The 26,926-nt window shown below is 34.7% G+C and overlaps 1 protein-coding gene across 24 annotated transcripts in view; it reads left to right on the top strand.

Moving 5' to 3' along the window:
• dlg2 (discs, large homolog 2 (Drosophila)) overlaps positions 1-26,926 on the top strand; it is a 1,682,723-nt gene that overhangs the window by 908,729 nt on the left and 747,068 nt on the right. For 9 of the 24 annotated variants that reach the window (XM_039744355.1, XM_039744352.1, XM_039744361.1 and 6 more), the window contains 3 exons: positions 6,491-6,571; positions 11,356-11,520; positions 25,123-25,182. In XM_039744355.1, the coding sequence (XP_039600289.1) occupies positions 6,491-6,571; positions 11,356-11,520; positions 25,123-25,182 (306 nt within the window). Of the gene's footprint in view, positions 1-6,490; positions 6,583-11,355; positions 11,521-25,122; positions 25,183-26,926 lie in introns of all 24 variants that reach the window. The other 15 variants (XM_039744367.1, XM_039744365.1, XM_039744375.1 and 12 more) reach the window with 4 other exon arrangements.

The following is a 26,926-nucleotide window of genomic DNA, read 5'->3' as shown; positions in this document are numbered from 1 at the left end:
CCAGCATGTGAAGAGCTGTCTAGTGTCTGCAACTATATGTAATAGATAGATTGAAACTTTATTAATCCCAAAGGAAATTGCAAGGTTACAGCAGCAGACAAAAATGCACACATATACATATGATAAAAATGATCATAATCTTAGGTATGCTAACAAGGTACAAATACACATACTGTATACTAAAAATTACTGTATACATAAGTAGATTAACAAAGGGTAGGTATTTACTAGTGTAAATATCAGGTAATGTATCAGATAATATACATTAGTGTTGGTAAATTTATATTTTTACTTATGTTAGAGGCAAAACTGACATTTCCCAGTGTATACTACATTAAGCTTTGCTTTTGAAGAAGCCGCTTATGTCAATAGCCTCTGCTCCTTAATAATATTTGTGGAAAAGCAAATACTGGCAGAGAGGTGTCGTTTTTTTAATTGGAATGGGTGGTTTGATTATGTTCAGTATTTTAACTTACAGTTCTGTCCAATTAATTCACTTTGAAGGGCTTAAACTGAATAATTGGGTGGTGCAGTGGCAGATCCAGCAACCCGGGTATGAATGTCACTCTCAGTCACTGTCTGCATTACATTTGTATGTTCTTCTCCTGCATCTTTTTTTTCTCTGGATACTCCAGTTTTCCTCTCACGTCTCCAAAGATGTGCAGTTTTGAATAACTGGTGACTCTACATTGGCACCAGGGTGAGTGAGTGTAGGTGTGTGTGTGAGTCCTAATTTTATGCTTTCCCAGTTTCAATCCTGTGCTACCAGGATAACAACATTTATATCTAGAGCACACTCAAAGGATGTAAAGGATGTAAAGAAGTTTTTACATGCAAAGAAATAGAAATTAAATTTAGATAGGAATAATAATGAAAAAATGATACACACAAATAAATAATACACACTAATAAATGTGCATAATTAGGGGAAATAGAGTCCATAAAATATAGATTTTGGACATAAAAAATAAAACTCCAGTTAAGCTGGAGGAAAAAACAAAATGTGCAGGGGTTCCAGGCCAAAAGAGCACCCAGCCCCCACTGGGCATTCTGCCTAGCATAAATGTTCTTAAGTAGTTCTTTATTGGTTCTTTTTAGGCTTCATCTTAGATGACTGCACTCAGTGGGTCTTGTGACAAGTTGGGGTGTCCGCTTTCATTAAGACATAACATGCAGCTGCATGGGACTTTGATCAGGTAGTGAAAGAACCGGAAAAGAATACAGGGAATAGCAACGATTAAAAAAAACACTTACACCTTAACACCAGCAAGACCAAGGAGCTGGTGGTGGATTTTAGGAGGCCCAGGTCCCTCATGGACCCTGTGATCATCAGAGGTGACTGTGTGCAGAGGGTGCAGACCTATAAATATCTGGGAGTGCAGCTAGATGACAAATTGGACTGGACTGCCAATACTGATGCTCTGTGTAAGAAAGGTCAGAGCTGACTATACTTTCTTAGAAGGTTGGCATCCTTCAACATCTGCAGTAAGATGCTGCAGATGTTCTACCAGACGATTGTTGCAAGTGCCCTCTTATACGCGGTGGTGTGCTGGGGAGGCAGCATAAAGATGAAAGACACCTCACGCCTGGACAAACTTGTTAAGAAGGCAGGCTCTATTGTAGGAGTAAAGTTGGACAGTTTAACATCTGTGGCAGAGCGACGGGCATTAAGCAAACTCCTGTCAATCATGAAGAATCCACTGCATCCACTGAACAGTGTCATTTCCAGGCAGAGGAGTAGCTTCAGTGACAGACTGAGGAGATCGTTCCTCCCCCACACTATGCGACTCTTCAATTCCCTTCCAAGTAAATGCTAACATTACTCAAAGTTATTGTCTGCTTTTACATGCATTTTTATTACTATTTAATTTAATATTGTCTTTTGTATCTGTATACTGCTGCTGGATTATGTGAATTTCCCCTTGGGATTAATAAAGTTATCTATCTATCTATCTATCTATCTATCTATCTATCTATCTATCTATCTATCTATCTATCTATCTATCTATCTATCTATCTATCTATCTATCTATCTACCTGTAACTGTTAAGTAAGCAGGTGTCAGAATGTTTAATTGTATATTAATTGCATTGTAGGGTTTCCAGAGGAAAATTGTATGTTGTTTATTAATTACATTATAAGGTTATCAGGAGTCATAAAGGACTTTATTTATCTTCCATCCCCTGTAGATAGATTTAATTTGAATATCCAATGTTATCTGCAGGTGATGAGTGTTTTTTGAATGCTTATATTTTCAACCTGGTAGTAAAGTGGTTGCCAATGTGTTTTATAAGCTGTGCTTGAACTAAATAAGCAATGTTAAAAAAATAAATGGATTTCCATTGTTAATTCGTGACAATCATTGGAGGGAAAAAGCAGTTTAGGCAATGAAGGATCTACTGTACCATTTGGACAAACTAGGTGGTGGTCAACAGTAAGTTGGCAAAATGGGGGAGGGAAGAACAATTTTTCAAACCATTACAGATCCCGAATTATAAACACTCAGACTCAATACAACCTCAAGGTGTGGGGGGTCCCCTTCCCTCCTCCATTTAAAGTAATACACCTATAACAATGCCCTCAAAACTTCAAGACATGTATTTTAATATTCTTTAACTGAGTACCATATCAATAGATAGAACTCGACTCAAGCAATTTTCAAATAGCTGTTTTAAGTGTCTATCACTTTATATTTCACTATTCAGTTTTAGTTAATTTCACATTAAATGCATCAATCAAAAGATGACTCACCACTCCTTACTTTTGTATATAAAGATGTGTCTGCTTCTGAAAAATGTTTGAACAGCTTTTGTGTATATCGGGTTTATTAGTCCAGCTGACAAGTGATTGGCATAGTAGCTTGCTAAACTGTGGTTGGTGCAAATCTATTCAGTTGCTTTGAAAAAACTCATGGTTGAAAATGGAAATTGTTATATACAGATCTGGTGATAGTATAAGTGTAGAAGTGATAAGGACTCAGGTGGAGGGCTCATTGAAACTATAAATAGATTTGTAAAAGTTTTGCGCTAGCTAGTTGTCGAGACTTAATTGTAAGATTTAATTTACTTGCATGAACTTTCCCTTAATTAATGAGGAGTGGTGATACAGTGATTTAGGACTGGCATATTAGTTGTAGCCCTGATCATTAGTCATTTTTTCTTTTAGAGCTGTTCATTGATTTCCTTCCAGGAAAGGTGTAACTGTGCTTTAAGTTAGTTTACAGTAACAAAATAATCTTAACCCCATTTAACACATTTCAAAGTCATGGTAGCTTTCTGTACACCATAGAAAGCAGCCCTGGATGGAGCTCTAATCCGTTTATACAAATGGTTTGTGGCGGACGCCCGGAGCCCTAACCCGGCCGGGATGCCCAGAGTATGGAAGGACTGGGAGAGAGTGTATTTTTAAGGCCGTTTCTTTCCCGGACTGACAGAGAGCAACCATCTTGGCTAGCAGGGGGGCCACGAGTTGTGAACCAGGGGGAGCCTGGACTTTTACAGAGCCCTATTTGGCAACACTTCCTCCACACCTATAAAAGGAGCCAGTCACCACCACTCAATGGCACGAGTCGGGAAGAAGAGGACAAAGCCTGAGGAAGAATTGGCGTTAGAAGGACTGTTGGGCTGTGTGCTTTGCCTTGTGTGCTGTGAAGATAATTTATGTAAATGTTATAAACACGTCTCTCTTCCCATCTGTGTCAGGTTAGGGTGGCTGTAACGCGCCTTGGGCTCCACAGCCTTTACTCACTTGTGCTCAGTGTAGATTTGTCAAGTCAACCTAATATGCATATCTATGAAATACTGAATGAAAATCGAACTTCCCAGCTTAGAGACTATGCAGATGGAAAGAAAACATATAAATGTCACATGGACAGCAGACTTAGAATGCCTCCATGCCACCCTAGCTCAGTTCAGTTAAAGTTTATTAGGCTTTTCTGCCCAGTACATAAATTAAAGTAAGAGGTTATGGCCTCTAATCTTTTAGTAATCTTGAGATTTTACATATCTGAATAAGTGTTCCTAATGCAACTGTTTAAATTGATATGTTTTAGTGAAGGCTATTGTAAGTAATACTAACTTTTTTCTAACAAGAGCACCATCTTGTGGAAGCATTTAGTTACAGGGCCAGACAGGCAGCTGACTAATGCGGAAGAAAAGAAATATATTTTTTAAACTGTAGATGGTATGTTGTACTGATGATTACCAGGTAGTGTATAATATTGAACATACTGAAAGTTTATCTATCTATCTATCTATCTATCTATCTATCTATCTATCTATCTATCTATCTATCTATCTATCTATCTATCTATCTGTCTGTCTGTCACTAAACTGTATCATATGGACGTTGTTTACTTATTTTAAAACAAAATGAAATGTAAATTTAAAAATTATGCAACATAATTTTGCAAAAGTATGGTGTTATACATTAGGAAAGATCAACATAACAAAAAGTCATAATTTAAGCTTAAATTTAAATAAGTGCAGGAATATTGAACAGTGCTGGCACCAGCTTGCAAGAACCAAACAAAAAACCTTTGTCATTAAGCATCCTCAAAACACAGTAGATAGATTTTGTACATCTTAATTATTTTACTTTTCTATCTTTCAATCTGTTTCCTTGGCCAAATAAAAAGATACATTTTAATAATATAAATTTTTTATTTGTGAAAACTCTTTCAATCTGTTTTCTTGGCCAAATAAAGAAGATACATTTTAATAATCTAAATCTTTCATTTGTGAAGTAATTCTCACATATCACTTACTTGTTATAGGTCTGTTGAAAAGTTTGTTGTTGTAGTTGCTGTGTTATTTTTTAAAACTTTACTAAGAAACATCCGCTATTTCATCAGCAACTTTCAGATTTTTACTTTGATTTTCTCTGATGATTCCATTGAAAATAGGACTGATGGGCCAATGAGCAAAACCCAAGAATTTCTGAAAAAAATTACATTGCCATGCATCTATCATTAGAAAAGAAAAAAACAAATTTTCCCTTTTACTGTTGTATCATTTTAAACTTTCCAGAGTGTGTTTTTTACAGTCTAAATATTTGCTTTTTCAATAGGCTGTAATACTATTATGTAGCCGTATTTATAGTGTAGTATGTGTGTATAATGCATTATTGTTAATACTGTATTGCTGTTGAGGTATACACATGTGTTTTCTCATAAACCTGTTAAAAAGTGACTTACAGAGTAAAACTGGGACTATTTATTTAAATATATCAATATCTGCATGTCTGGTCAGTTTTCATTTACAGGAGATTTAAATGCCTAGTGTTAAAATACGGCTAGTATACATCAGCATTTTGTGTTGTTCTTGCTCTCACTGTAATTCCAAAAATTGTATATGCAGGTACAGTATTACCTGTAATTAGCAATATTTATCATGTTGTACTCCGGGCATACTAATAAATTATTTAATGTCGTGGGCTACTCTGCGATTTATATCTGTGTAAGATCTTTTAAAAAATGGGAGATAATATTAAGTACTTTTTAGTATACATTATAATCTGAAATAGAGCTCTGCACAGTGTTCAATACTTCTGAAAAAATACTTCTTTTTTTACTGTATCAAAGTGAATGGAAATGTGTAATATTTAAGTCATTATGATATGTTGTCCATTTCATACCTTCTATCCTTGACTTTTGTCAACATATTTAAAGAAAATACTTTTGAATTTTGACTTTTCACCATGTGCTTGTCTGGTTTAACAACAATTCATAAAATGAGCTCATAAGAAAATATGTGTGATATTAAGTTGTTATTCAGTGTATCTGTAGACTGACTCTTTTTTCTCAATAAATAAATGATAGATATTCATTTCTCAATGTACTGTACAATATTTTAGTGTAAGTTTATGGATTAGTGAAGCATTCAGTGGTACAATTGATCATGTTTTTGACTCCATAAGTACATTTTTTTTGTTCTCATTAGACCTTTGGTTAATTACCAATTCTCAGTCACTCGATTTAAATAAGGTGCTTTTTTACAGACAATTTGTATGATCTAGTGAGTACTGAACACTGAGATTGATTCATAAAGCCTCTTTATTTTAGTATTCAATGTACAGTATTGCCAACCATAAGAAACATAATTAATTGTACCTGTTTACTTACGAATGTTTCACTTACTCTTATGCTGTGCTTTAACTCCTCCTGGTGCAAGAACAATATTATATACTCATTTTAGCGATAAACCTATAATCAAGAATAACAAAACATGCAGTCATAATGTATTTTAAAAAAAAGTGTATTTTCTTTGCAGTGCACGTGCATAATTGATTCATTTACCTGCCAGATACAACTGTTTGCTAAGTGGATTTTACTGTACTGTTTCTGTAATTAGTTAATATTCGGATTGGTTTGGTTTTGGTTCATAATAATGTTATATGTAAATATTTTTTTTAATGGCTAAGGCTAGCTTTGTCCTGGTGGAAGGTACCAGAATGACATCATCCAATACTGAAGTCCTCTCTTTATCTACAGAACAGGTCAGCTGCAGTACAAGGGTCCCCTCATACTGCCCAGCCAACATGTCTCAGCCCTGCCCTGACGACTGCTCCCTGGGTGAGAGAGTGGTTCAGCCTCCATATTTATCTGATTCCTGCCTGTCAAGACTACTTTACTTAGAAAAAAAAAAGATTTTCTAGCGTTTTCATGAATTGTAATATATATGTATATAAATGGTAGTGTTAGTGAAAACATATTACATTCTGGAAATCATACCTCATGTCCTTGTATTACCTCTCTGAAACTGTGTAAGAGACCATCTAATTACTCAGAATAACCTTTAAAGAATTCTCATTTACACATACAAGGTTGCACAGAAAATGTTAAAACCTCTAAATCAATGACACGGTACATCTGAAGGTCATTGAAACCACTAAAATTGGAGAAATGTGCCATGAAAAAAACATTCAAGGCATTTGACTTACTAAAATCAATCTAGAACCTACAGTATGTGGCTTATCATTTTATTCAATCCGTTTCCAAATTTTCTTAGTGTTATCTTTAACATAATCTTTCAACATCTACTTCAAACTTTTAGTATACTTTAAAACATTCACTGTATTATATATACGTTATGTATAAATATAAAGATCACACAGTGGTGCAAAAAATAACTTGACAAGAAAGCATATCTGTGCTTGTGGCGTTTTATCTTATCTGTCTAACCTTGGTATGTAAACGTTAAGGAGAATATGTAGACTTTCATATTATTACATAATGCACTGTGCTGAGAGATTGCATACTGATATGAACCTTTCTTGCATGTTTATTTTATATTCAATGTTCTTTATTGTAAATATGTTAAAGCTCATGACAAAATATGTTTTACTACCCAGTAACAATGTAGCTGAAATTGCCACTGAATATAGTATTATATTATTTTTTCCTTTACGTTTGAAATAAAATTTCTGATGTTATTTTTACCACACTCATAAACATTTCACTTATCCTGTATTTAGTCATTTATCATGTTTGTCATGTAGTTTCACTGCCTTTGCACAATGTTTCATGTGTGTGCTGTTGCTGTTACTTTATTACTTATATATGCTAAATATCACATGCTATCTTTGCTGCAAGGTCATTTATATGCAGTGTTCTGGACAGCCATTAATGTTATTTTTTCAAAGTAAATGAAAATATAATAAAATAGCTGTTTTCCCATTTAAATACAGGAAAGCAAACTGAGGGAAATTGTATTAAGCCTAAAAACCCAGACATGCATTAATATGTTAACACATCAAGTCAAAAGAAACCTTTTGATTCAAGATGTTTGCATATCAACCTAGCAGACCTTGTCAACCCCTTTCCAAATAATATGCAGTACAATGTCATATTGGCATGCTGTATTGTATGGTTTATTATACACCATCAGGTATGCCGACTAAGGTGTCTCTATAAGCTAAATCTTTGTTGGCTTATTTGTAACTATTTGCCCCAGAAATAATGAATACATTTTCCAGTTATACAGGATTGCTAAATTATGTAATTTTTTTCATTACCTGCTAAATGAAGTTTAATAACATGTAATTTTTAATTGGACGTGGTTCCAAAATATTAATTATTCTAAGGATTGATGGTGAAACCAGTCTTATTTTGGTGTAATCATTTTATTAGGTCTGGGGTATGTATTTATGTACAAGTTTACATACTCACAATTGTATTTAAAATTTAACTTGCAGCTTTTTTACTTGAATGGTGCCAGTGTATTTGTAATTAGGTGATACTGAGTCCTCATCAAAGTAAACAGCTCAAAAAAATTAAAGGAACACTTTGAAAACACATCAGATCTCAATGGGAAAAAGAAATCCTCCTGGATATCTATACTGATATAGACTGGGTAATGTGTTAGGAACGAAAGGATGCCACATCGTTTGATGGAAATGAAAATGATGAACCTACAGAGCCCTGAATTCAAAGACGCCCCAAAAATCAGAGTGAAAAAATTATGTGGCAGGCTAGTCCATTTTGCCAAAATTTAATTGCAGCAACTCAAAATTGTACGCAGCACTTTGTATGGCCCCTGTGTTCTTGTATACATGCCTGACAACATCGATGCATGCTTCTAATGAGATGACAGATGGTGTTGTGGGGGATCTCCTCCCAGATCTGGACCAGGGCATCACTGAGCTCCTGGACAGTCTGAGGTGCAACCTGGTGGCATTGAATGGACCAAAATATAATGTCCCAGAGGTGTTCTATTGGATTTAGGTCAGGAAAGTGTGGTGGCCAGTCAATGGTATCAATTCCTTCATCCTCCAGGAACTGCCTGCATACTCTCACCACATGAGGCCAGGAATTGTCGTGCACCAGGAGCCACTGTACCAGCATAGGGTCTGACAATGGGTCCAAGGATTTCATCCTGATACCTAATGGCAGCCAAGGTGCCTTTGTCAAGCCTGTAGCGGTCTGTGTGACCCTCCATGGATATGCCTCCCCAGACAATCATTAACCCACCACCAAACTGCTCATGCTGAATGAAATTACAGGCAGCATAATGTTCTCCATGGCTTCTCCAGACCCTTTCACTTCTGTCACGTGCTCAGGGTGAACCTGCTCTCATCTGTAAAGCACAGGGCACCAGTGGTGCATCTGCCAATTCTGGTATTCTATGGCGAATGCCAATCGAGCTGCATGCTGCTGGGCAGTGAGCTCAGGGCCCATTAGAGGACATGGGGCCCTTGGGTCACCCTCATGAAGTCTTTCTGGTTGTTTGGTCAGAGACATTCACACCAGTGGCCTGCTGGAGGTCATTTTGTAGGGCTCTGGCAGTGCTCATCCTGTTCCTCCTTGCCCAAAGGAGCAGATACTGGTCCTGCTGATGGGTTATGGACCTTCTATGGCCCTCTCCAGCTCTCCTAGAGTAACTGCTTGTCTCCTAGAATCTCCTCCATGCCCTTGAGACTGTGCAGGGAGACACAGCAAACCTTCTGGCAATGACACGTATTGATGTGCCATCCTGGAGAAGTTGGACTACCTGTGCAACCTCTGTAGGGTCCAGGTATCGCCTCATGCTACCAGTAGTGACACTGACTGTAGCCAAATGCAAAACTAGTGAAGAAACAGTCAGAAAAGATGAGGAGGGAAAAATGTCAGTGGCCTCCACCTGTTAAACCATTCCTGTTTTGGGGGTCATCTCATTGTTGCCCCTCTAGTGCATCTGTTGTTAATTTCATTAACACCACAGCAGCTGAAACTGATTAACAACCCCCTATGCTACTTAACTGACCAGATTAATATCCCATAAGTTTCATTGACTTTATGCTATACTCTGATTAAAAAGTGTTCCTTTAATTCTTTTGAGCAGTATATATCAAAGTGTTTATTTACATAAATGTATGTATTGTGTATTTGTGTGTGATCTGCAGTGTTGCTTTTAAACTGGAATTGTTTTGCTTAATCAGTTTGTATATGTCTTATCCAGAGCTTGTAATTACTGTGCATTCAAGTGACTAATTGTTGAATCAATGTCTCCTCATATTACCTGTTTTTAAAGAATATTAAAAAAAAGTCTGATTTGAAAACACCAAAACCAGAAGAAAACCTTTGTTAATGTATTTCAAATACATAACCTTAATAAAGATGCAAGTTTGATCATTTTGAATGCATATAGATACATAATCACAATGAAAATCAGAATTTGGCAAACACAAAAAACCTTTCTCATATAAAATAGAAAATGTATTTGTAAACCCAACAAAAGATGAGGTAGGACAGGCAATAACAAAGTTATGGAGAAGTTCTTTGTAACATTGAGTTGTCAGTGTGCACCTTTATTTTTGTTTGTGCAATGACAAATGTTGAATTATTTTACTGGATTGTGTTACATCTTTACAATACTGCGCCTTGGAATAAAGTGGAGTGGAGAATGAAATGCAATGTCTTAATGATTTCTTTTTGGTACTCAGGCCTAAAAAGTGATCCTTCAGATATTTTGGAGAATTGTGAAGGGTAGTGATAAAAGGAACACCTTTCTATTTAACTCCTTTACAACTGCAGATGAGACATGACCTTATAACTATTGCATTAATGCTATTTTCAGTATTATGCTTTGTTTATTTTAATTAAATGTCAAGAAAATCATGGCACTTGGTCGGTCACACAATAAGAGTATATTGACAAAATGCATGGAGAACATACTTGGTACAGATGCCTTAACAATGATGGGAATCTCATAATCAGAATTCCTATGATTTCATTTGTTTGATTCAATACATACGTGCACACTTACTAGTGAGACATTATCAATTCTCAATTACAATCTGTCATGGATATAACATAATTTCATGGCCGTTCCCAAAATAAAGCTGTAAGCCACCATATGTGTTGGGAGCCATCAACCACCATTTCCACTTTCAGACCCTAATAATTTGTGAGCGTCCAGTCATAGAATGTTTGTGTTTACTGATTAGAGAATAGACAAAAAATGTACACAAAGTACTTTGTTAAATTGCCTAAAAACATTAACAATGTCTAAATTTGCTTTACTTTATGTAAGCCGAATAACAACCACTTTATACTTAGCAAATGATGTTTGATAACTTATTAATTTAAATGTATGTCACCCCATATGCAAACACATTTTCATTACATTGTTAATGTTTGTGTGCAGTATGACTGATTCAGTTTTCTATTGACTTGTGAATGGCCACGTGGTAAGGTTTTTCATTTATTCTTGTGTTAAGTGATATGCATTTCAGCCAGCTCTGAATACAAACTAAGTACTGAATGGCATTATCATTCAGAGGAGTTTTTCAAAAATGTGTGGTATTCTGTCATATTGCCATTTACTGTAAGTATGTATTTCAAGTGTTCCTAATTTGTATCTGCTTTCTTTGTTCAAGAAGTACCGATATCAAGACGAAGACTCCCCACCACCAGATCACGGCTTCCCTCGACTAACTAACGAGGTGCGACCCCCAGAGTTAGTCCACGTGTCTGAAAAAAATTTGTCAGAGATTGAAAATGTCCATGGCTATGTTTCTCATTCACACATCTCTCCATTAAAGGTCAGTCCTTATATTACTTTGGTTTATGTTTTTATTATGTTGAGTTATGCGAATGTTATTTGTCTATGCTATCATAGACTAAAGAATACAGAAAACAAGACTAAACATGATTAAGGAAACAGCTCTCTGTTAAACTTTATTTCACAGCTGTTAACATGTGCATGCCCAGGCACAGCGTACTAAATATTAAAAAAAAAATTAAAATTATTTAAATTAGAAATCCACTACCCATTAATATGTATTATGATAAAACTGTAAATATACAGTAAATAAGGATTTATTTGATTGTACCGTATATTTAAAAAGTTGAAATGGCACGTTTTACCTTTGGTCACAAATGAGTTATTGTAAGCTATGATTTTTTTCTAGATATGCTTATATGAAATTTGATGCACAAATTACATAATTATATATAATATGATCCCTTTATACTGAGCTGAATACAGTTAGTTTTTTTTCTTTTTTAGAAAAAGAAATTAATATTTGAAAGCTTTTTTACCATTGCTGCTTATTCATAAAAATGTTTTAATAAACTTGGAGATATTGAATAATTAGCAATTGTTTTCCAAATAATTTGCAATTATTATGTGCTGGCTTGACAACTCTACCTGTGCACTCCACACCTTTAGCAGTGAGTTTTCCAAAGTTATTTCTTTTTTTCTGTGTGTGTGTGTATTCAGCTAGTTGTACACCAGTTATGGTGTACTTTGATAACTCATTCTTGCCAGTCAGCCGATATATGACTTTATCATTGACAGTAAAAGTTGCTAATTAGCAGTTTCTTGATATTCAGGATTAATTTCCAGATGACTGTTCTTTAGTATAAGGTATTCATTATTTCTGAAATTAAATTGCAAGTTCACACATTATACATCAATCAGGTAGTAAATAAAGACAAAATATTCATATTTTTATCAAAATATAGTTAAAATGTACTGATTATTTTTTTCAGTTTCTCTTCTCTAAATGACTAGGACTCATTTTCTTTAACAATAATCTGTTAGATAACGTTATTATCTTTAATAGTTAATTTGCTAATAATCTGTTCATAATATCAGTGTTAAATAAGTCATTTTTTCTTATCATACTATAGTATTTACTGAGAGACTTTTGACAATGCAGCAGTATTACTATCAGTAAATTTGAAATGTTTTTGTAGATTCATGATATGCTAACAATTATTACACTTGCTTTAGGTAAATATGATTGCTAACCTGTGTGGACACTAGGAGGCGTCTCATACCCCAACCCTAGACCACAACTACATGAATATGAAGTTACAGATTCAAAAAGATTCATTTATTTGCCACAAATACCTTTTCACAGGCTTCTTTAAACAACAGAAAATAATGGTGCTTTTCTTCCTTTTCCTTTGTTTTTTTTCTGCCTCCACTCCAGGTGAGCTTTGTCCTACTCCATTTCCAGCTCTGACTCACCTGGCTGAGGTGGGGAGAGTCCTATTAATGTCAGACCTGAGAGTACTTCCAGCATAGCAGTGGGTCAGGTCAGAAGCAAATCTGGGTTAGAATGAGCTCTGGGATAAAAGGGGAGCTTCCCTCCTACAACCCCCTCCAGTGGCTCTGAAGGTCCACAACAGGCCTGCAGACCCTGCGGGTGCCCAAATGATCAGCCCTGCCAGATTGATGCTGCCACCCAGAATACTTGGAACACATGTTACTGGGAGGCAGTCCCCTACTGTCCTTTCATTATGCATCCTGACCAGGAATGGGAACACCAACGCTTCCAGCCTGGATGACCATCCTCCCAGGCTGTCCATTCATGGTGATGTCATCAGTCCTGGCCAGGATGCCAGTCCATCAGTATATTCCATTATACATGATAGTTCACACCATTGTCTGATATAAATTTAAAGTTACGTAGATCAACAAAAACAGTTTTGCACAATCGAATTTTTCCTCTGTCATGAAGGAACTATATGTCTGCTGAAATTACCAGCTTTAGATGGTGCAGTAAATGAAAATAACAAGGAACAGAAGGTGGGAAATTTTCAATATTTGTTATTTATTGGTAGAATGAGTGATGCTGATGATTACATATTAAAGGAAGAGTAAGGGCCAGTTAGACAGGAATAAATTTCTGCCTGATACATTTAGGCTCAACAATTTTATACAAATTCTAGAATATGGAGATAAAAATCCTGCAGGTCAGCTGTTCGAATATTATTACATTTTTTGTTATGCAAAATTAAAATTACTAGTATGTTTCATGTTTCTATACAGTGCATTAAGCCACTTGCAATTTATTCCATCAGAAAGCAAATGAAAATCTAAAAGATTTATGCTGTCTTCCCTCACGGATCATTTTAAGAATAGTTTCTCGCAAAAACGTCAAACGTTACTCTTTAACAATCTCTAGATGATAACGTCTGCTGAACAAACAAGTATCGGTAGCTAAATGAAAGCAACGTACACTCCAACACGTAGCAAGAGGTAGAGCGAATTGAATGGAGGCTGGCGCGTGAGTGAGGATAGCCCCACCCGGCTCCCTACTCCTGAGGTCCTACACCTCCCCCTTCCCTCGGCCCTGCCTTTCGGATTTGTGTAAATAAATTGGTGCTGCAACCAAACTATGATACTTAGCGTGATGTGAGAAGTTGCAAAATCAACTGGAATGTTTAAGCAAATTATAGAAAAAAACCCAATCTAAATCTGTTAAGTTCTCTCGTGAAAAGCAGACAGACGTTGGATTTTATATAATTAGAGATTATCTTCTTGCTCTGCCACAATACAACTATATTTAAATACTGAGTAACTTTGAGATATTCTGCCTCATTTAGCAATTTATGTACTGAAAATAGAAAGAGCTAAGATTCTACTGTTATTCTTTTATATACTTGGCTTAAACTGTTATTTAGAATGTTTTTGACTTTTGTAGAAAGAAATAGCAGGCATGGTAGGGCAGAAATTTCTTCATATAAAAAAAGTTCTTCCGTTTATTTTTTATTTAGAAACAAGTGTCGACAGACTCTGAAAAGGCACGTATTCTTCAGTAACAAAAATATTTTTTGTAATTTGTCTTTGATAAAAGCATCTGCTAAATAACTACAATAATAATAATACTATACTTTTTTAATCTGGGTATACAGCAGACACAGAAAAAAACTGATATGGGGTACTTTTTTGTATCAATCAATATATAATCTTTTCACTAGTCATGTTTTAATTCCATAGGGCTTTCCCTTGCTACTAGCTTTTATTTTAGTGTCAATTTTTTTTTTTTACCATTCTTAGGTGCAAGTGACCATATCACATTACAAGACTTTTGTTTCCATAATCTTAGAGAATTAGTGGCATTTGTGGCGTGCTTCTGTATGACATATCCAGTGCCTAACTCCAACTAAGCAGTGAATTGCGACAACAAAGTCAAACCTGTCAACCCTGTCTTAAGTCATAGAGGTAGGCTCTGTGCGCATAAGAGCTGAATGCCAATAAGTGCTCACCCAGAAGTACAGAAGCTGAACTTGCTGTACCAGTAAACCCTTTACACAAGATTCGGCTCTGTGAGGCAGCATGTTATTGGCTGTCAGCACAAGGGGGGAGCTTGCAATAGTTTGGGAATGTGAAACTGTGCTGGAAAGTCATCATTGAGTTGCAGAATTTATCATGCCCTGCAATTTCTAGATGTGTAATCGACATACACCAGTGACGAATGCTGCAACTGCATTCATCAAGTTTGACATCAACTCTAACTAGAAGTCGTGTAATGTGACATTGGCTTAAGAAAACATTGTATAAAACTATTACATGTTATGTGATCCTATAACATGCCATCAGAGATTTGTACCAATTGTTGAGAGTATGAAAATTTGTTTTGTTTAATAAACATTTGTGACACTTTTAAAAGAAAAAATATAACTGTTTAGAACTTATGTCACTGGAGCAAAAATATAAAAAAAACAGAATTTGCATAAAACCAGGCTTGAAAGCTAAGATTATGTTTATTTTTTTTCAGTACCCATTAAAATGTCTTATTCAAAGTGGCTTTGTTTGTTTGTACTTATACATTGATTATTTTGTAAGCTTATATTAAAGCTTTAATTTAAGCACTCCATCTTCTACAATATCCATAAATGAACAAACATTTAAGATTTTCCATTGAATTCAACATGGTCTCCTTGAGATTCCTTTCTGATCTTCCCTTCATTTTATTAAAATAAAAATCTTGTTGTCCTCCAAATTTAAGTCCCCTAATTACATATATTAGACTGTGGCTTAGAAATACCCTGAACAGGTAAAATGCTCTGAAAAAATGAATGGATGAAGGAATAATCAAATACTTTAATACAACAAGTGACATTTCTTTATAAATGATCATTATTTTTGCTGTACTACCACTACTACTACTATTAATAATTAATTTCATGTAAAAAGTATTTTTCATAACCAACATTCTTTTTATTACTATCATCATATTGAATTCTGGAAACCTGTGTCAGTCTGGCTTACAGTGCATGTATGGAGGCATTTCTTATGTTTTCAAAGATATTGAACTAAATTTCAAATAGTCTTTATGTCATTTTTCCCGTACAATCTTTACATGCAGCCCATCGTCCACAAATGTGAGTTTCTGTGTCTGCATTTGTTTGTTTTTTTGCAGGTATTCCTTACTTACCCTCTATTGTGCAAAAGTCAGTTCAAATTATAGTTGTATAAAGAAAGTTGCTTATTCCAAGAACCTGAATGATAAGCCACCTTTTGATTTGATATACATGTATCTTTTGTAAAAAGACAAAAGGCACAAGATAAAAGGTCAGGGGACGCATGAAGGCAAACCCTGTATATTGAGGTACGCAAAAGGCGTAAAAGAAAATGTGTGGGAGACGTCATCAGTTTTCAGGTCGCCATTGTTTCCCTTTATGTGAAATTCTGGGAGGAAGAGGTGGGTCCAGGTGGTCTTACCCCTAGAAGTTGTGTCAGAGTGGGAAAGGTGTCAGTCTTCCTTCCTGCAGACGGAGAAGGAGAAGAGAGAGCGTTATTAGACAGTGCCCCCTCATGTCTCGACATTAAATTACAGTTACCTAAGCCCTTAGGTTGCTCCCCAAGTACACGCATGTGACACTCTGTACAATAGATTTGTCATTATTGTCTTCTAGGCATCTTCCCTACAAGAAACTATTTCATCATAGTGTCATTTTCATAAAGCCTGTTTGCTCCAGTGACACGAGAGAAACCTATTTTAATTGGTTAAGTTTTCTGGTGTCTGTAGGGGTCTTTTGAAACTGGACCTCAGTTGCACCAAATAGTTCTGCATGCCTCATGCTGGTAAATCCTCTACTGTGAGATTAGATAAAAGGATTACCAAAGTTTCAGCAAAAGGCATAGCATAAAATGTTGAGTTTGGATCTTAAGGCTGACTAAGCCTAATGAGTGCTACTTCCTTTAGCATAGATGTTTATAATTTATTATTCAATCCATTTTTATTTATAATAATTTTTGCTACACTGGTGGATTTGCATTCTGTTACACCATTTTCATATTGCAGCATCATGAAGCCAAATAAGCTAAAAATACAATTTCAGGTCAGTCAAATATTTCATGACTGCATTGTCCAACCACCCAGTTATGGGGTCCTTATGGTCACATGTACAGAGTACACTGAAATTGTAACTTGCATGGCTTAATTAATATATCTTCACTCTTTGAAGGAAAACCTGAGTTTAATCACCTTAACACTAAACTTCTGTCTTCCTTAACTGAAGAATCTCAGGACATATTTGTCGTAAGCAGGCAGAATAATATAATATAACTAGTGATTCTAATAGAGGTGTCCATACCTATAATATATGGAATTTCTCATCTATTTTATAATAATTTCTGTAAGGTAAGTGAATGATTTAAACATTCCAAAAATAAAGCGTTACATGTTCAATTAACAACTGTACTTCAAAGTTGATTGCATAATTACCAAAGGGCAAGTGACATGTATAAACATTTTATCTTCTTCAAATTAATTAACTGTGTTCCGGGGTGAATTTAAAAATAAATTTAGTGATAAAAGTAAATGAAAGACTACGTACTAGTGATGTAGATGATAGAATAAACACTAATACTGTTCAATAATATGTGTGTTCAAACAATGGTACAAATATATTCACCTCAGCAGGCACTCTGCCACAGGTAAATGGAGACTACTGAGGACCTACCCATCGCACAACACAATAGATAGATAATAACTACTCAGATAACTACATCATTTCAGAAGGGGAAAATGTCATAAGCTAAGGCTATATAACTGAATACCTATTAGTCATATTGAGTTTAGCAAAGTTTAGTTTTCTTATAGTTCTCTGTAAATTGAAACTTACAGCTGTAATGTTGAGAAAAGCCAAGTAAAATGACACCTATTATTGGCTAACTAAAAAGATTACAATATGCAAGCCTTTGAGGCAACTCAGGCCCCTTCTTCAGGCAAGATGTAATCTGTAAGCTGTAATGTTGAAATTCAAGCCAACATGGTGATTCTACATAGCTGGTCAATCTGCTCCATAATGATAACTGCAAGGCAATGCAAAATTATACTAATTCAAATTCTGATGCCTTCTTTTAATTTTAAGACAGTGCCATCCTTCTTCAAGAAGCCACTGCAAATGTACCATATTCTACAAGATAAGTGTTTCTCAGTAAAATTGGGTTTCAATACACTGTTCAGTTTCCATAGTGTATGTTGGCATATCAATAGTATGGGGTATTTTGGTACATTATAAATCTTGTGTCTACAATACTTTTCCAATGGTTGTTGCTTTGTTATGAAGATAAATCAGTAACAATCTGTAACTAGATTGTGGGATTTTTGACATAAACATTGCACAATTCTTTAATTAGATCTTCTTGTCAGGACCATATTGTTCTTTGAATTCCTTTTGTGATCCTTTCAAGATGCTCTCTGCAAAATGTGTAAAATGGCTAAGAAAAAATTAAAAACTCATTAAAGCATTTACTGCATTCCCTAATTTTGATTAATATTCCTCTTCTGGAAACTTTGCTGAATTATTATGCTTAAAACAATAAAAAGTTGAAATGTTAATGCATTTTCACAGTCTCTCAGTATGTTAATCATTTTCATTTTTTTATGTTTACGTTAAGTGAATGTTTAAATGAGCAAGCTGCATCTTTGAAAAGCTTTGTGATGATTTTGTCCTGCACTAGGTGGCAGTCTAACATCAAACGTTCATGTTCTCTATGGGCTGTTAAGACAGGTTTTCTTTAATGGTTGAAACAAGTGTGTGCAGTTCTATGTAGAAGAGACGATTTGTTTACCTTTTTTTTATTCAAACAGTGCTTAGCATTTCTGTCAGATGTGTAATGCAAGTTTCCTTCCCCTCTCATTCCTTTTTTCATTACTCTATGCCTTTTGTGTTTTGCATATGCTTTTCTCCTATATGATGATGCTTTAATTATTGTCCCCTGGTTTATAATATAATGTTAAATATTATTGTCAGCATTATGCATTATTTACTTGTATATATGCTTTATATTTGACTTTAAAACTATATGAAATTGTGAAGTAGAGATACACTGCATGAACAAAAATGAGTAGTATTGCTAAAATGTGATTGCTCTTTACTTTTTCATTAATATTATTTTTTATTTACTCTGACATGGACAACATGCATGCATCATTCAAACCAAGATACATCATTAAACATCATAATAGGAATTTTTTTGTGCAAAATGCAAACACTTGAATAAATTAGTCCATATTTCCTCATTGAGCAAAGTCACTTTACATAATAAAATAAAATTATGTTAAAATGGGTCTCATGAATTAAAGAGAATTTGGATTCAGCACATCCACATGTACAGAATATGCATACATGATGTTTTTATATTTCGTTAACAGTGTACATATTATTTTAGAAGTCAAGATGTTATTGTAATTGTCAGGTTTTTACCTCTTGATTTTTACACAATGGTTTATCTATAAGAATTGCTATAAATAATTTAATTAAGAAATTAAACTGAAAATAAGAATATACCCTTACTGTTAAACTATGTAAATATTAAGCAGGCGTAAATATTACTAACATGTAAGTGGATACATATTTTATCATAAAAATGGAATCTTTGTATTATTCTGGGTGATTAAATTTTATATTACATTGCCATTCTTAGCAATATTATGCATTAAAATTGCATATTTATATTTCACTGTTGCTGAAATGACTGACTGCTAACAGTTGGTATTGATATGGTAAAAAGTCTGCAAAACCAATATCGTTACATTGATTTTTCTGGAATTATTCTTAATGTCTTTTTTTTTTTTTTTTTTTTTTTACATTATTTTTCTGTACCCTGCTGGTATAAGCTTGGTTTCAATTAAAAATGTACATTGAGATAAAACAGTGAGATTTGATTGACAACTTTATGGAAGCAAACATGGTTCACTTTTTATCATTTGTTAAGATTACTGTTTAAATATTCTCAATGGCATGCCATCATGCCTCAAACATGTCCTGCTGGAGAATAGGTGCAATGCCAAATGCAACTCCCTCCACACCCTCTGTGGACTGTTGCATCCATTCAGGGACAGCACTTGTCTAAGAAATAAGACAATGTAACACACATTGTATGATTTAGCGATTTTTATATTAGTACACATTCTCAAAAGTTAATGATTTAAGCTGTTATGTAGGAATACCACTGGCAGATTGTGAACGTATTTAGAAATTAATTAATGTTGAACAATAATTAAAAATCAGATGTCTTACACATTGATCAAATTTTAAAACCTAAGCAGATATGTGACATTTTTCATCAATTCACCTTTTTCAACCCTATTTATTTAATTCAGGGTGGTATGGACTAGAGCCTACTTTGGCAGAATCCAACCAGTCCTAAAACTGAGTCACGGTCAGACTGAGGCGGTTTAGAGGCACCAATTGACCTAACATGCATAACTTTTCAATGTCTGTGGCAAACCAGAAGAGAACTCTCACATGAGGTGATTGTGCCAGGATTCAGAATTGCTAACTACTGTGCCACACATGGCATTTTTTAAATTTAATTTATTTTCTCTAAAAAAGTATATGCAGTGATCTGAAACCATTAAATGTACATATGTGAGATCAACAAGTGTGAATAAAGGAGAAAAAAGGAGATCAAAATAAAACCCCTGGATGAGATATTTCAAAGTTTTTGAAACAGAAAGGCAAGTTTAAAATGTATTTATTTTTTTATAAAATTGAAACTTCAGACCTACCTGGGAATTTTTAAAAATTAACTTAGTTTTTCTTCTAATTATTATTATTTTCGTATAATTCCTAGTCGATCTCTAAAATGAGAACAAAATATGGTCTGCAAAGTACCTCAAAAAGTGTGTAACCTTAATAAGTGTACAACACTGCTCCCCAATTAAAGGACCAAGTGATTCACTTTGTTTGCAGGTTTGAATTAGAATTAGAATTAACATTATTTAATTGTGCTTTGAATTACAGCAGAACTTTGCATAAGTACAAATTTTGAATCAATGTGTAAGATTTAAAAAAAAAATATATATTGTGGCAGTAGTGCACCCTTGAACCCTCAGGTATGACTCCAAACACCAGGTAAAAGTCCACGACCTTTTATTATTTTCTTCAGTGCACCAAGCACCCTCCACACTACTCATATACAATAAACCCACTCTAATAAACACAATAACCTCTCCTCCTCGCCCAGACACTTTGCTCCTCTCCCACCCAGCACAGCTCAGTGTCTGGACTGAGGCACCGTCCTTTTATATTGTATGATTTTATAAATCAGGACATAACTAGCAATCATTGGAAGTCCTCACCAAGTCCCAAACTTATATAATTTGAATATCAGGTGACAAACAACACATAACAACTTTTTCTGTGCTTCTATTACGTTGACAAGAACCTGCCAATATACAGAAATCATTAGTGTAAAAATAACAGTGATTCAGAAGCTAGTTAAAGAATCGTTTCCTATATACTGTACATTTCTGACTCTCACAATGTGTGAGGAACTTTCACCCACGCCTCCTTATAAAACTGCTTCAGTTTATTGATGTTCAAAGGAATTAGTTTTCGCACAGCTCTCTCAAGTTTCAATCACAGCATCTCAATGTGCCAGAGGTCTGGATTTTGTCATTCCCATTACAAAACTTTGATTCTTTCCTCTTTCTGGCATTCAATTGTAGATTTGCGAGTATACCCAGGATGATTTTCCTGTTGCATGTTCAAATTTCTTGATAAGCTTTAGCTGTCAGACTGAAGAATGCCCTCATATAAAGAGGACCACACATGGACTTTTTGATTTTGAGGCATCCAGTTCCTATTGCTTCTAAACAATCCCAAATCATCATCTCTCCATAACCAGGCCTGAAAGCTGGTATTTGGTTCTTGTGGTGATATGCCATGTTTGTTTTATTTTTTTGCCCAAATATGGTGGTAATTCTGGTAATCTCAAATTTGATCGTGTTTGTTTAGAAAACATCATAATAGAAGGCCTTGGAGCTTGTTAAGATGAAACATTGCAAACCTAAGCCAGTGCACTGTATACTTTTGCAGAGAAAGGCTTTCCCCTGGTTACCCTTGCATGAGAGGTATCCTCATTCATTCTTTTGTTGTGGCAGATTCATGTATTGTATCATTTATTATCTTGACAGGGGCCTGTAGAATTCTGAATGAAGCTGTTCAGTTCTTTCCAATATTTATCAGCATATGTTGGATGAATTTTTGGATGCATTTGCCAGAAACTCCACTCTAGGAAAAACTGGCAATTATCCTTAATATTTTCCATTTGTAAATAATCCTCCAGACTGATAAGCAGTTGCTTCTGTGAGAAAACTAATGATGTTTTTTCATCGTTGGTGATGTCACCATAAACCTGAATGCTTCTGACCAAACTGCTAAAGGTCTTGCTTTTATACAGAGTTGCTAGCATATCCTATTCATCTAATCGATTGCACTTGATTAGCAGCACCAGAATCTCTTTACATTCTCAATTGACATGGAAGTGTAAAAATGTAGCTACTTTTTAACAAATGGCTTCTGAATGTTGGCTTATTTTTATTGAATAAATAGCCACAAAGTGAAATTTCTCATATTTTTTTTTCACCAAGATTAGAATTGTCACATTGCAGAATTTTTTGAGGGGAAGAAGATTTCTGGGTGTCCTGTTATATAAAATCATTGAATTGAAAAAGGGTGAAGTTACTTTTTGTACATGATTGTAGATCTAATTACCTTATATTGTACAGAAAGCAATAGTCACATCACAATTTTGAACACTGAATACTAGCCTTTGTGGTTATTATTCTAATACAGAAATTATGAGGAAAAAAACTGACATAGCAATATTGGAGACTATGATAGTGAACCTGAACAAAAAATCTTTGTTGACTTGTAAGCAAGCAATTTTTTTTTTGCTAAGCACAGTAAACTTAGTTTTTTATTTCTCCTATCTATTTTATGTCCTTTACACAAACCTGATCTACTCATTTGTTGCACTATATTATTATTATAGTCATTATTGTTTATTTGGCTGAAACCTTTATCCAAGGTGACATCTACATTTAGGATTCAATGATTCCCCGTGATTTCTTATAAGTTGCTTTAAGGGTCTGGCTCAGAGAGTGAATAATTAAACTGGCAGCCTTGGGGTTTAAGTCCAGTGCCTTAGCATCTACAAGATACTGCCACAATGGGTAACAGTTTATAACAGGTGTGTCCAACTCCGGTCCTGGTGGGCCGCAGTGGCTGCAGGTTTTCATTCTAACCATCGTCTTAACTAGTAAGCTGTTTTTGCTGCTGATTAACTTGTTTTGCCTTAGTTTTAATTGACGTGACTCAGACTCCTTAGTTGTTTCTTCTTCCTTAATGAGCAGCCTAACAATAACAAGACACAAAACAAGCCACCGCCTGACCAGCTAACCTGAAAATAAAGTAAAGGTCTCAGACATGTTGGTCTGCTCAGGTCACCAAAACATCTTGATGGTGGCCTTAGAAAAAACAGAAAATCAACAGTCTGCTGTGGCAGAAAGAGAGCAGCAACAACTCATGAGATTTAATAGCGGCTTTAATCGACAGCAAGAATTGGCTTCTCATTAAGAAACTGGTTGGATTGAAATTGGCTGGAGTTTGACGTTCCAGTTTAGCTGATCATCACATTCACATCTCATTTCTGTTTGGCTACCCTTTAATGAAGAAATGAATCAATTCAGAGGACTGAAACCTTAAAAACAGGGCCATTAAAATGAAGGGAAAAGAAGTTAGTTAGCAGTGAAAACTGCTCACTGATTAGGAAAAGGGTTAGAATGAAAACCTGCAGCCACCACGGCCCACCAGAACCAGAGTTGGACACCCCTGCTTTAAAATAACATTCATTGCTTGCATTAATAAGCCCTTACTAAACTTTACCAAGGATGAATAGTTTGATCTTTAGATTACCGCAAAACAACCTTCGGCTAATGATGATAATGATGCATTATAAAATGTTTGTTAAGACTTATTAATGAATGGTATTATAAAGAATTACTGCTATGTGAATGATTAATTTAAGACATTTTTAAAATTTTGAATCTTATTCAGGTATTATATTAATTCATGTCTTATTAATTAAATTTAAATAGAATGAAATAAAGTCACATAGACAAAATTAGAATAAAATTGCTTAACTGCGATGCCACATTCAGTCCCTACTTAGAAGTGTTTTTATGTCCTTGTAGAATTATAATTAATGCATTCCTTGCTGTGATTTCTTCGTCATTAGTGATAAATGTATTATAAAATTTTTCATCCGATAAAGCCAATTTTCACATTGCAACTGTACCATTTTCCATAATTTCACCTTTATTTTTATGATCTAGTTTAATACCATAAACGAGACTCGGTTTCAGACTACATCTAAGGGCAGGCATAGTTTTAGTGTTGTAAACAACAGGATTTGGCCTGTTACCCTAGCACAATCATGCAAAACATGTAAAACTATCCATTCATCCATTACTAAACCTCTTCACCCCAGCTCAGGACTGCAAGGGTTGGAGTATCCTGGCAGCACTGAATTCAAGACAGGAACCAACCCTGAATGGAGTGTTATCTGTTTATTTATGTATTTATTTGTTTGTTTACTTTCCATTTTTGTCCAAGCAGTGTATGTGTTTAAATTACTTGTCTTCTTTTACAAACACTCAAACAGTTCTGAAATTATTAATTAAATTATTAATTATATGCTCTATAATCCAGGTAGTGCTTAATAATTATAATTGTGGTGGTTGAGGTTATTTATAAATAAAGACAGCATACATGAGTTTTTCAGAAGGATAACTTTGACTTTTTTTTAGGTTTGATTGGTCTTTACCTTTCATTTACTTTTGTAGTGCTTTCATTGTTTTCCCGATCATTGTGTTGTGATTTTTTTTTTTTTTGCCTATTTCATCAATTCCAAAAACACTTGCCGCCAGAACCTCTTTGTATCCTTCTCCCTTGAAAACTAATGGAGAAAGACTGGTATGCCCTAAAACCTAATGTTAGGCTGCACACTTAGCCTTAGTTTTTTTTTTTAACTATGACTGCAATTATTTTTCTTGTGACGTAATCAATACTTACTAGTCCTATTATGTCTTATTTCTTACCTGCAGCCCGCTCTGATTACCCGTTTTGATCTTACATACCCGGGTCTGACTGCTGCAAACTACCTGGCAAGTTTAATTTTAATTTGAAAAGCATATTTTTCCTTTTTTTCAGATTTCTTATATTTGAACAATCGTGATTTATGTCAGCTGTGTGTGAAGTGCCATTCTATCTCTGCTTCATATCTAAAGCAATATTTAAATGAATGAAAGAAAGCTGGTGCACTGCAGGGTTGAGCAGACTTTACTGTTGCATTATCAGCATATGTTTGAGACTCTGAAGTCAGAGGTGTTGAGCCTTACTTAAATTAGAGTAAACAGTATGTGGGAGAGGGTTATTGAGTTGTGTTATTCAGCTTTGGTTAATAGTCAGCTGCAGGGCACTACACCATTCTTCAAGGTTAACCAAATTTTAAAAATGAATCGTTCATCTATCTCTCCCCAGTATTTACAGACAGCGCATTTTAAAATTTTGTGTTAAATCTGATTGCAACTTGTTGTATTCTGTGTTTACTGTGTCTAGCACTGACCTGATCAATTCCTGCAGATATCTACCTGACAGATAATTTCATAATAGAGGATGTTGTGTTCTTTTCTGTCACTGTCTATGTTAGGCATCTGAATCAAGGTTGTTTTTTTTTTTCAATAGAGAAGCATTAACTGTTAATTTCAGTGGGTTATATTGTTTACAATGTTTTATTCAATGTATAGTAAATTGTCATTTGTTTTGCATATTTGTAATTATACAACTGCTATAATATTTTACAGTGGAATGTCTTCTGCATAAATCTTAAAATGGTAAATGTTATAAAGATACTGAAAAATAATTTTGTATAGAGTATTGTACAAAAAAATATGATTTCCCAGTTTCTGCTAGTTATAAGTTTATCCATCTTAATATTTCAGATTGCACAGAAGTATTGCCTGCCTTATCTGAGAAGATAAACCAATCATATATTGCATCACAATTCCACTTCAATAGTTAATTATTTTAGACTTGCACGCTTAATAGATTTAGGTATGTGATTCTTAAATGGTATATTTGCCTCTTCAGATACTTACTTAGCCTCCCTAGGCTTAATCATGAGATACCACTTACTCTTTTAAAGATATTTATACATGTAGAAAGGATTTCTGTCTTTTTATCTATTTTTTTTGAAGCTGCTTGATTCAGTTTACGGTAAAAATACTGCAGCTTAACAATTCTGGTAAAACGTGGTCCAAAACAGGATCCTGCCCCGATTAGTCCATCTCAGAGCACATTCAAGCACACTCTTAACATTTACTCCCACTTGGTTAACTAAGGTTCAACAAATAATCATTTTTACATCTTCTAAATATAGGTATGAAAAACAGTTCTTGAAGAGAAAACACATTACGCCAGATGGAAAATGAATGCATGCAGGCCAAAAAGCCAGCAAGCAAATGGCACAGTAGAGAGAGTAACACAAAATCTGAATCAGTTAGGGGAGAAACGTGTTGGAAACAAAGAGTGCCAAAACGCTGCAGCTAAATATATAATCCAAATATCAAAGAAACAAAATTTACAAAGTTTTAACTCCATAAATTGATTTTTTCCATAACTACACACACAAAGATTTTATTCACACAATGTAAAAACTGGGATGCTATGGATATCACGCCACCATCTTAAATAGTAGTGGTTTGATTACGTCATGTGTGCTGCTGTCAAGAACATTATGGCTGCTGCCATTAAAAAAAACATAAAATGGTTGTGCCCATGAGTGGAAAACAAAACAGAAATATATCAACTTGAAAATTACATTAAAATGATAATAAAAAATAAGTACAA

Source organism: Polypterus senegalus, chromosome 2 (assembly GCF_016835505.1).
Source record: "Polypterus senegalus isolate Bchr_013 chromosome 2, ASM1683550v1, whole genome shotgun sequence".
NCBI classification, from domain to species: domain Eukaryota; kingdom Metazoa; phylum Chordata; class Cladistia; order Polypteriformes; family Polypteridae; genus Polypterus; species Polypterus senegalus.
Note: the sequence above shows the minus strand (reverse complement) of the source record. Positions and strands in the feature narration are given on the sequence as shown.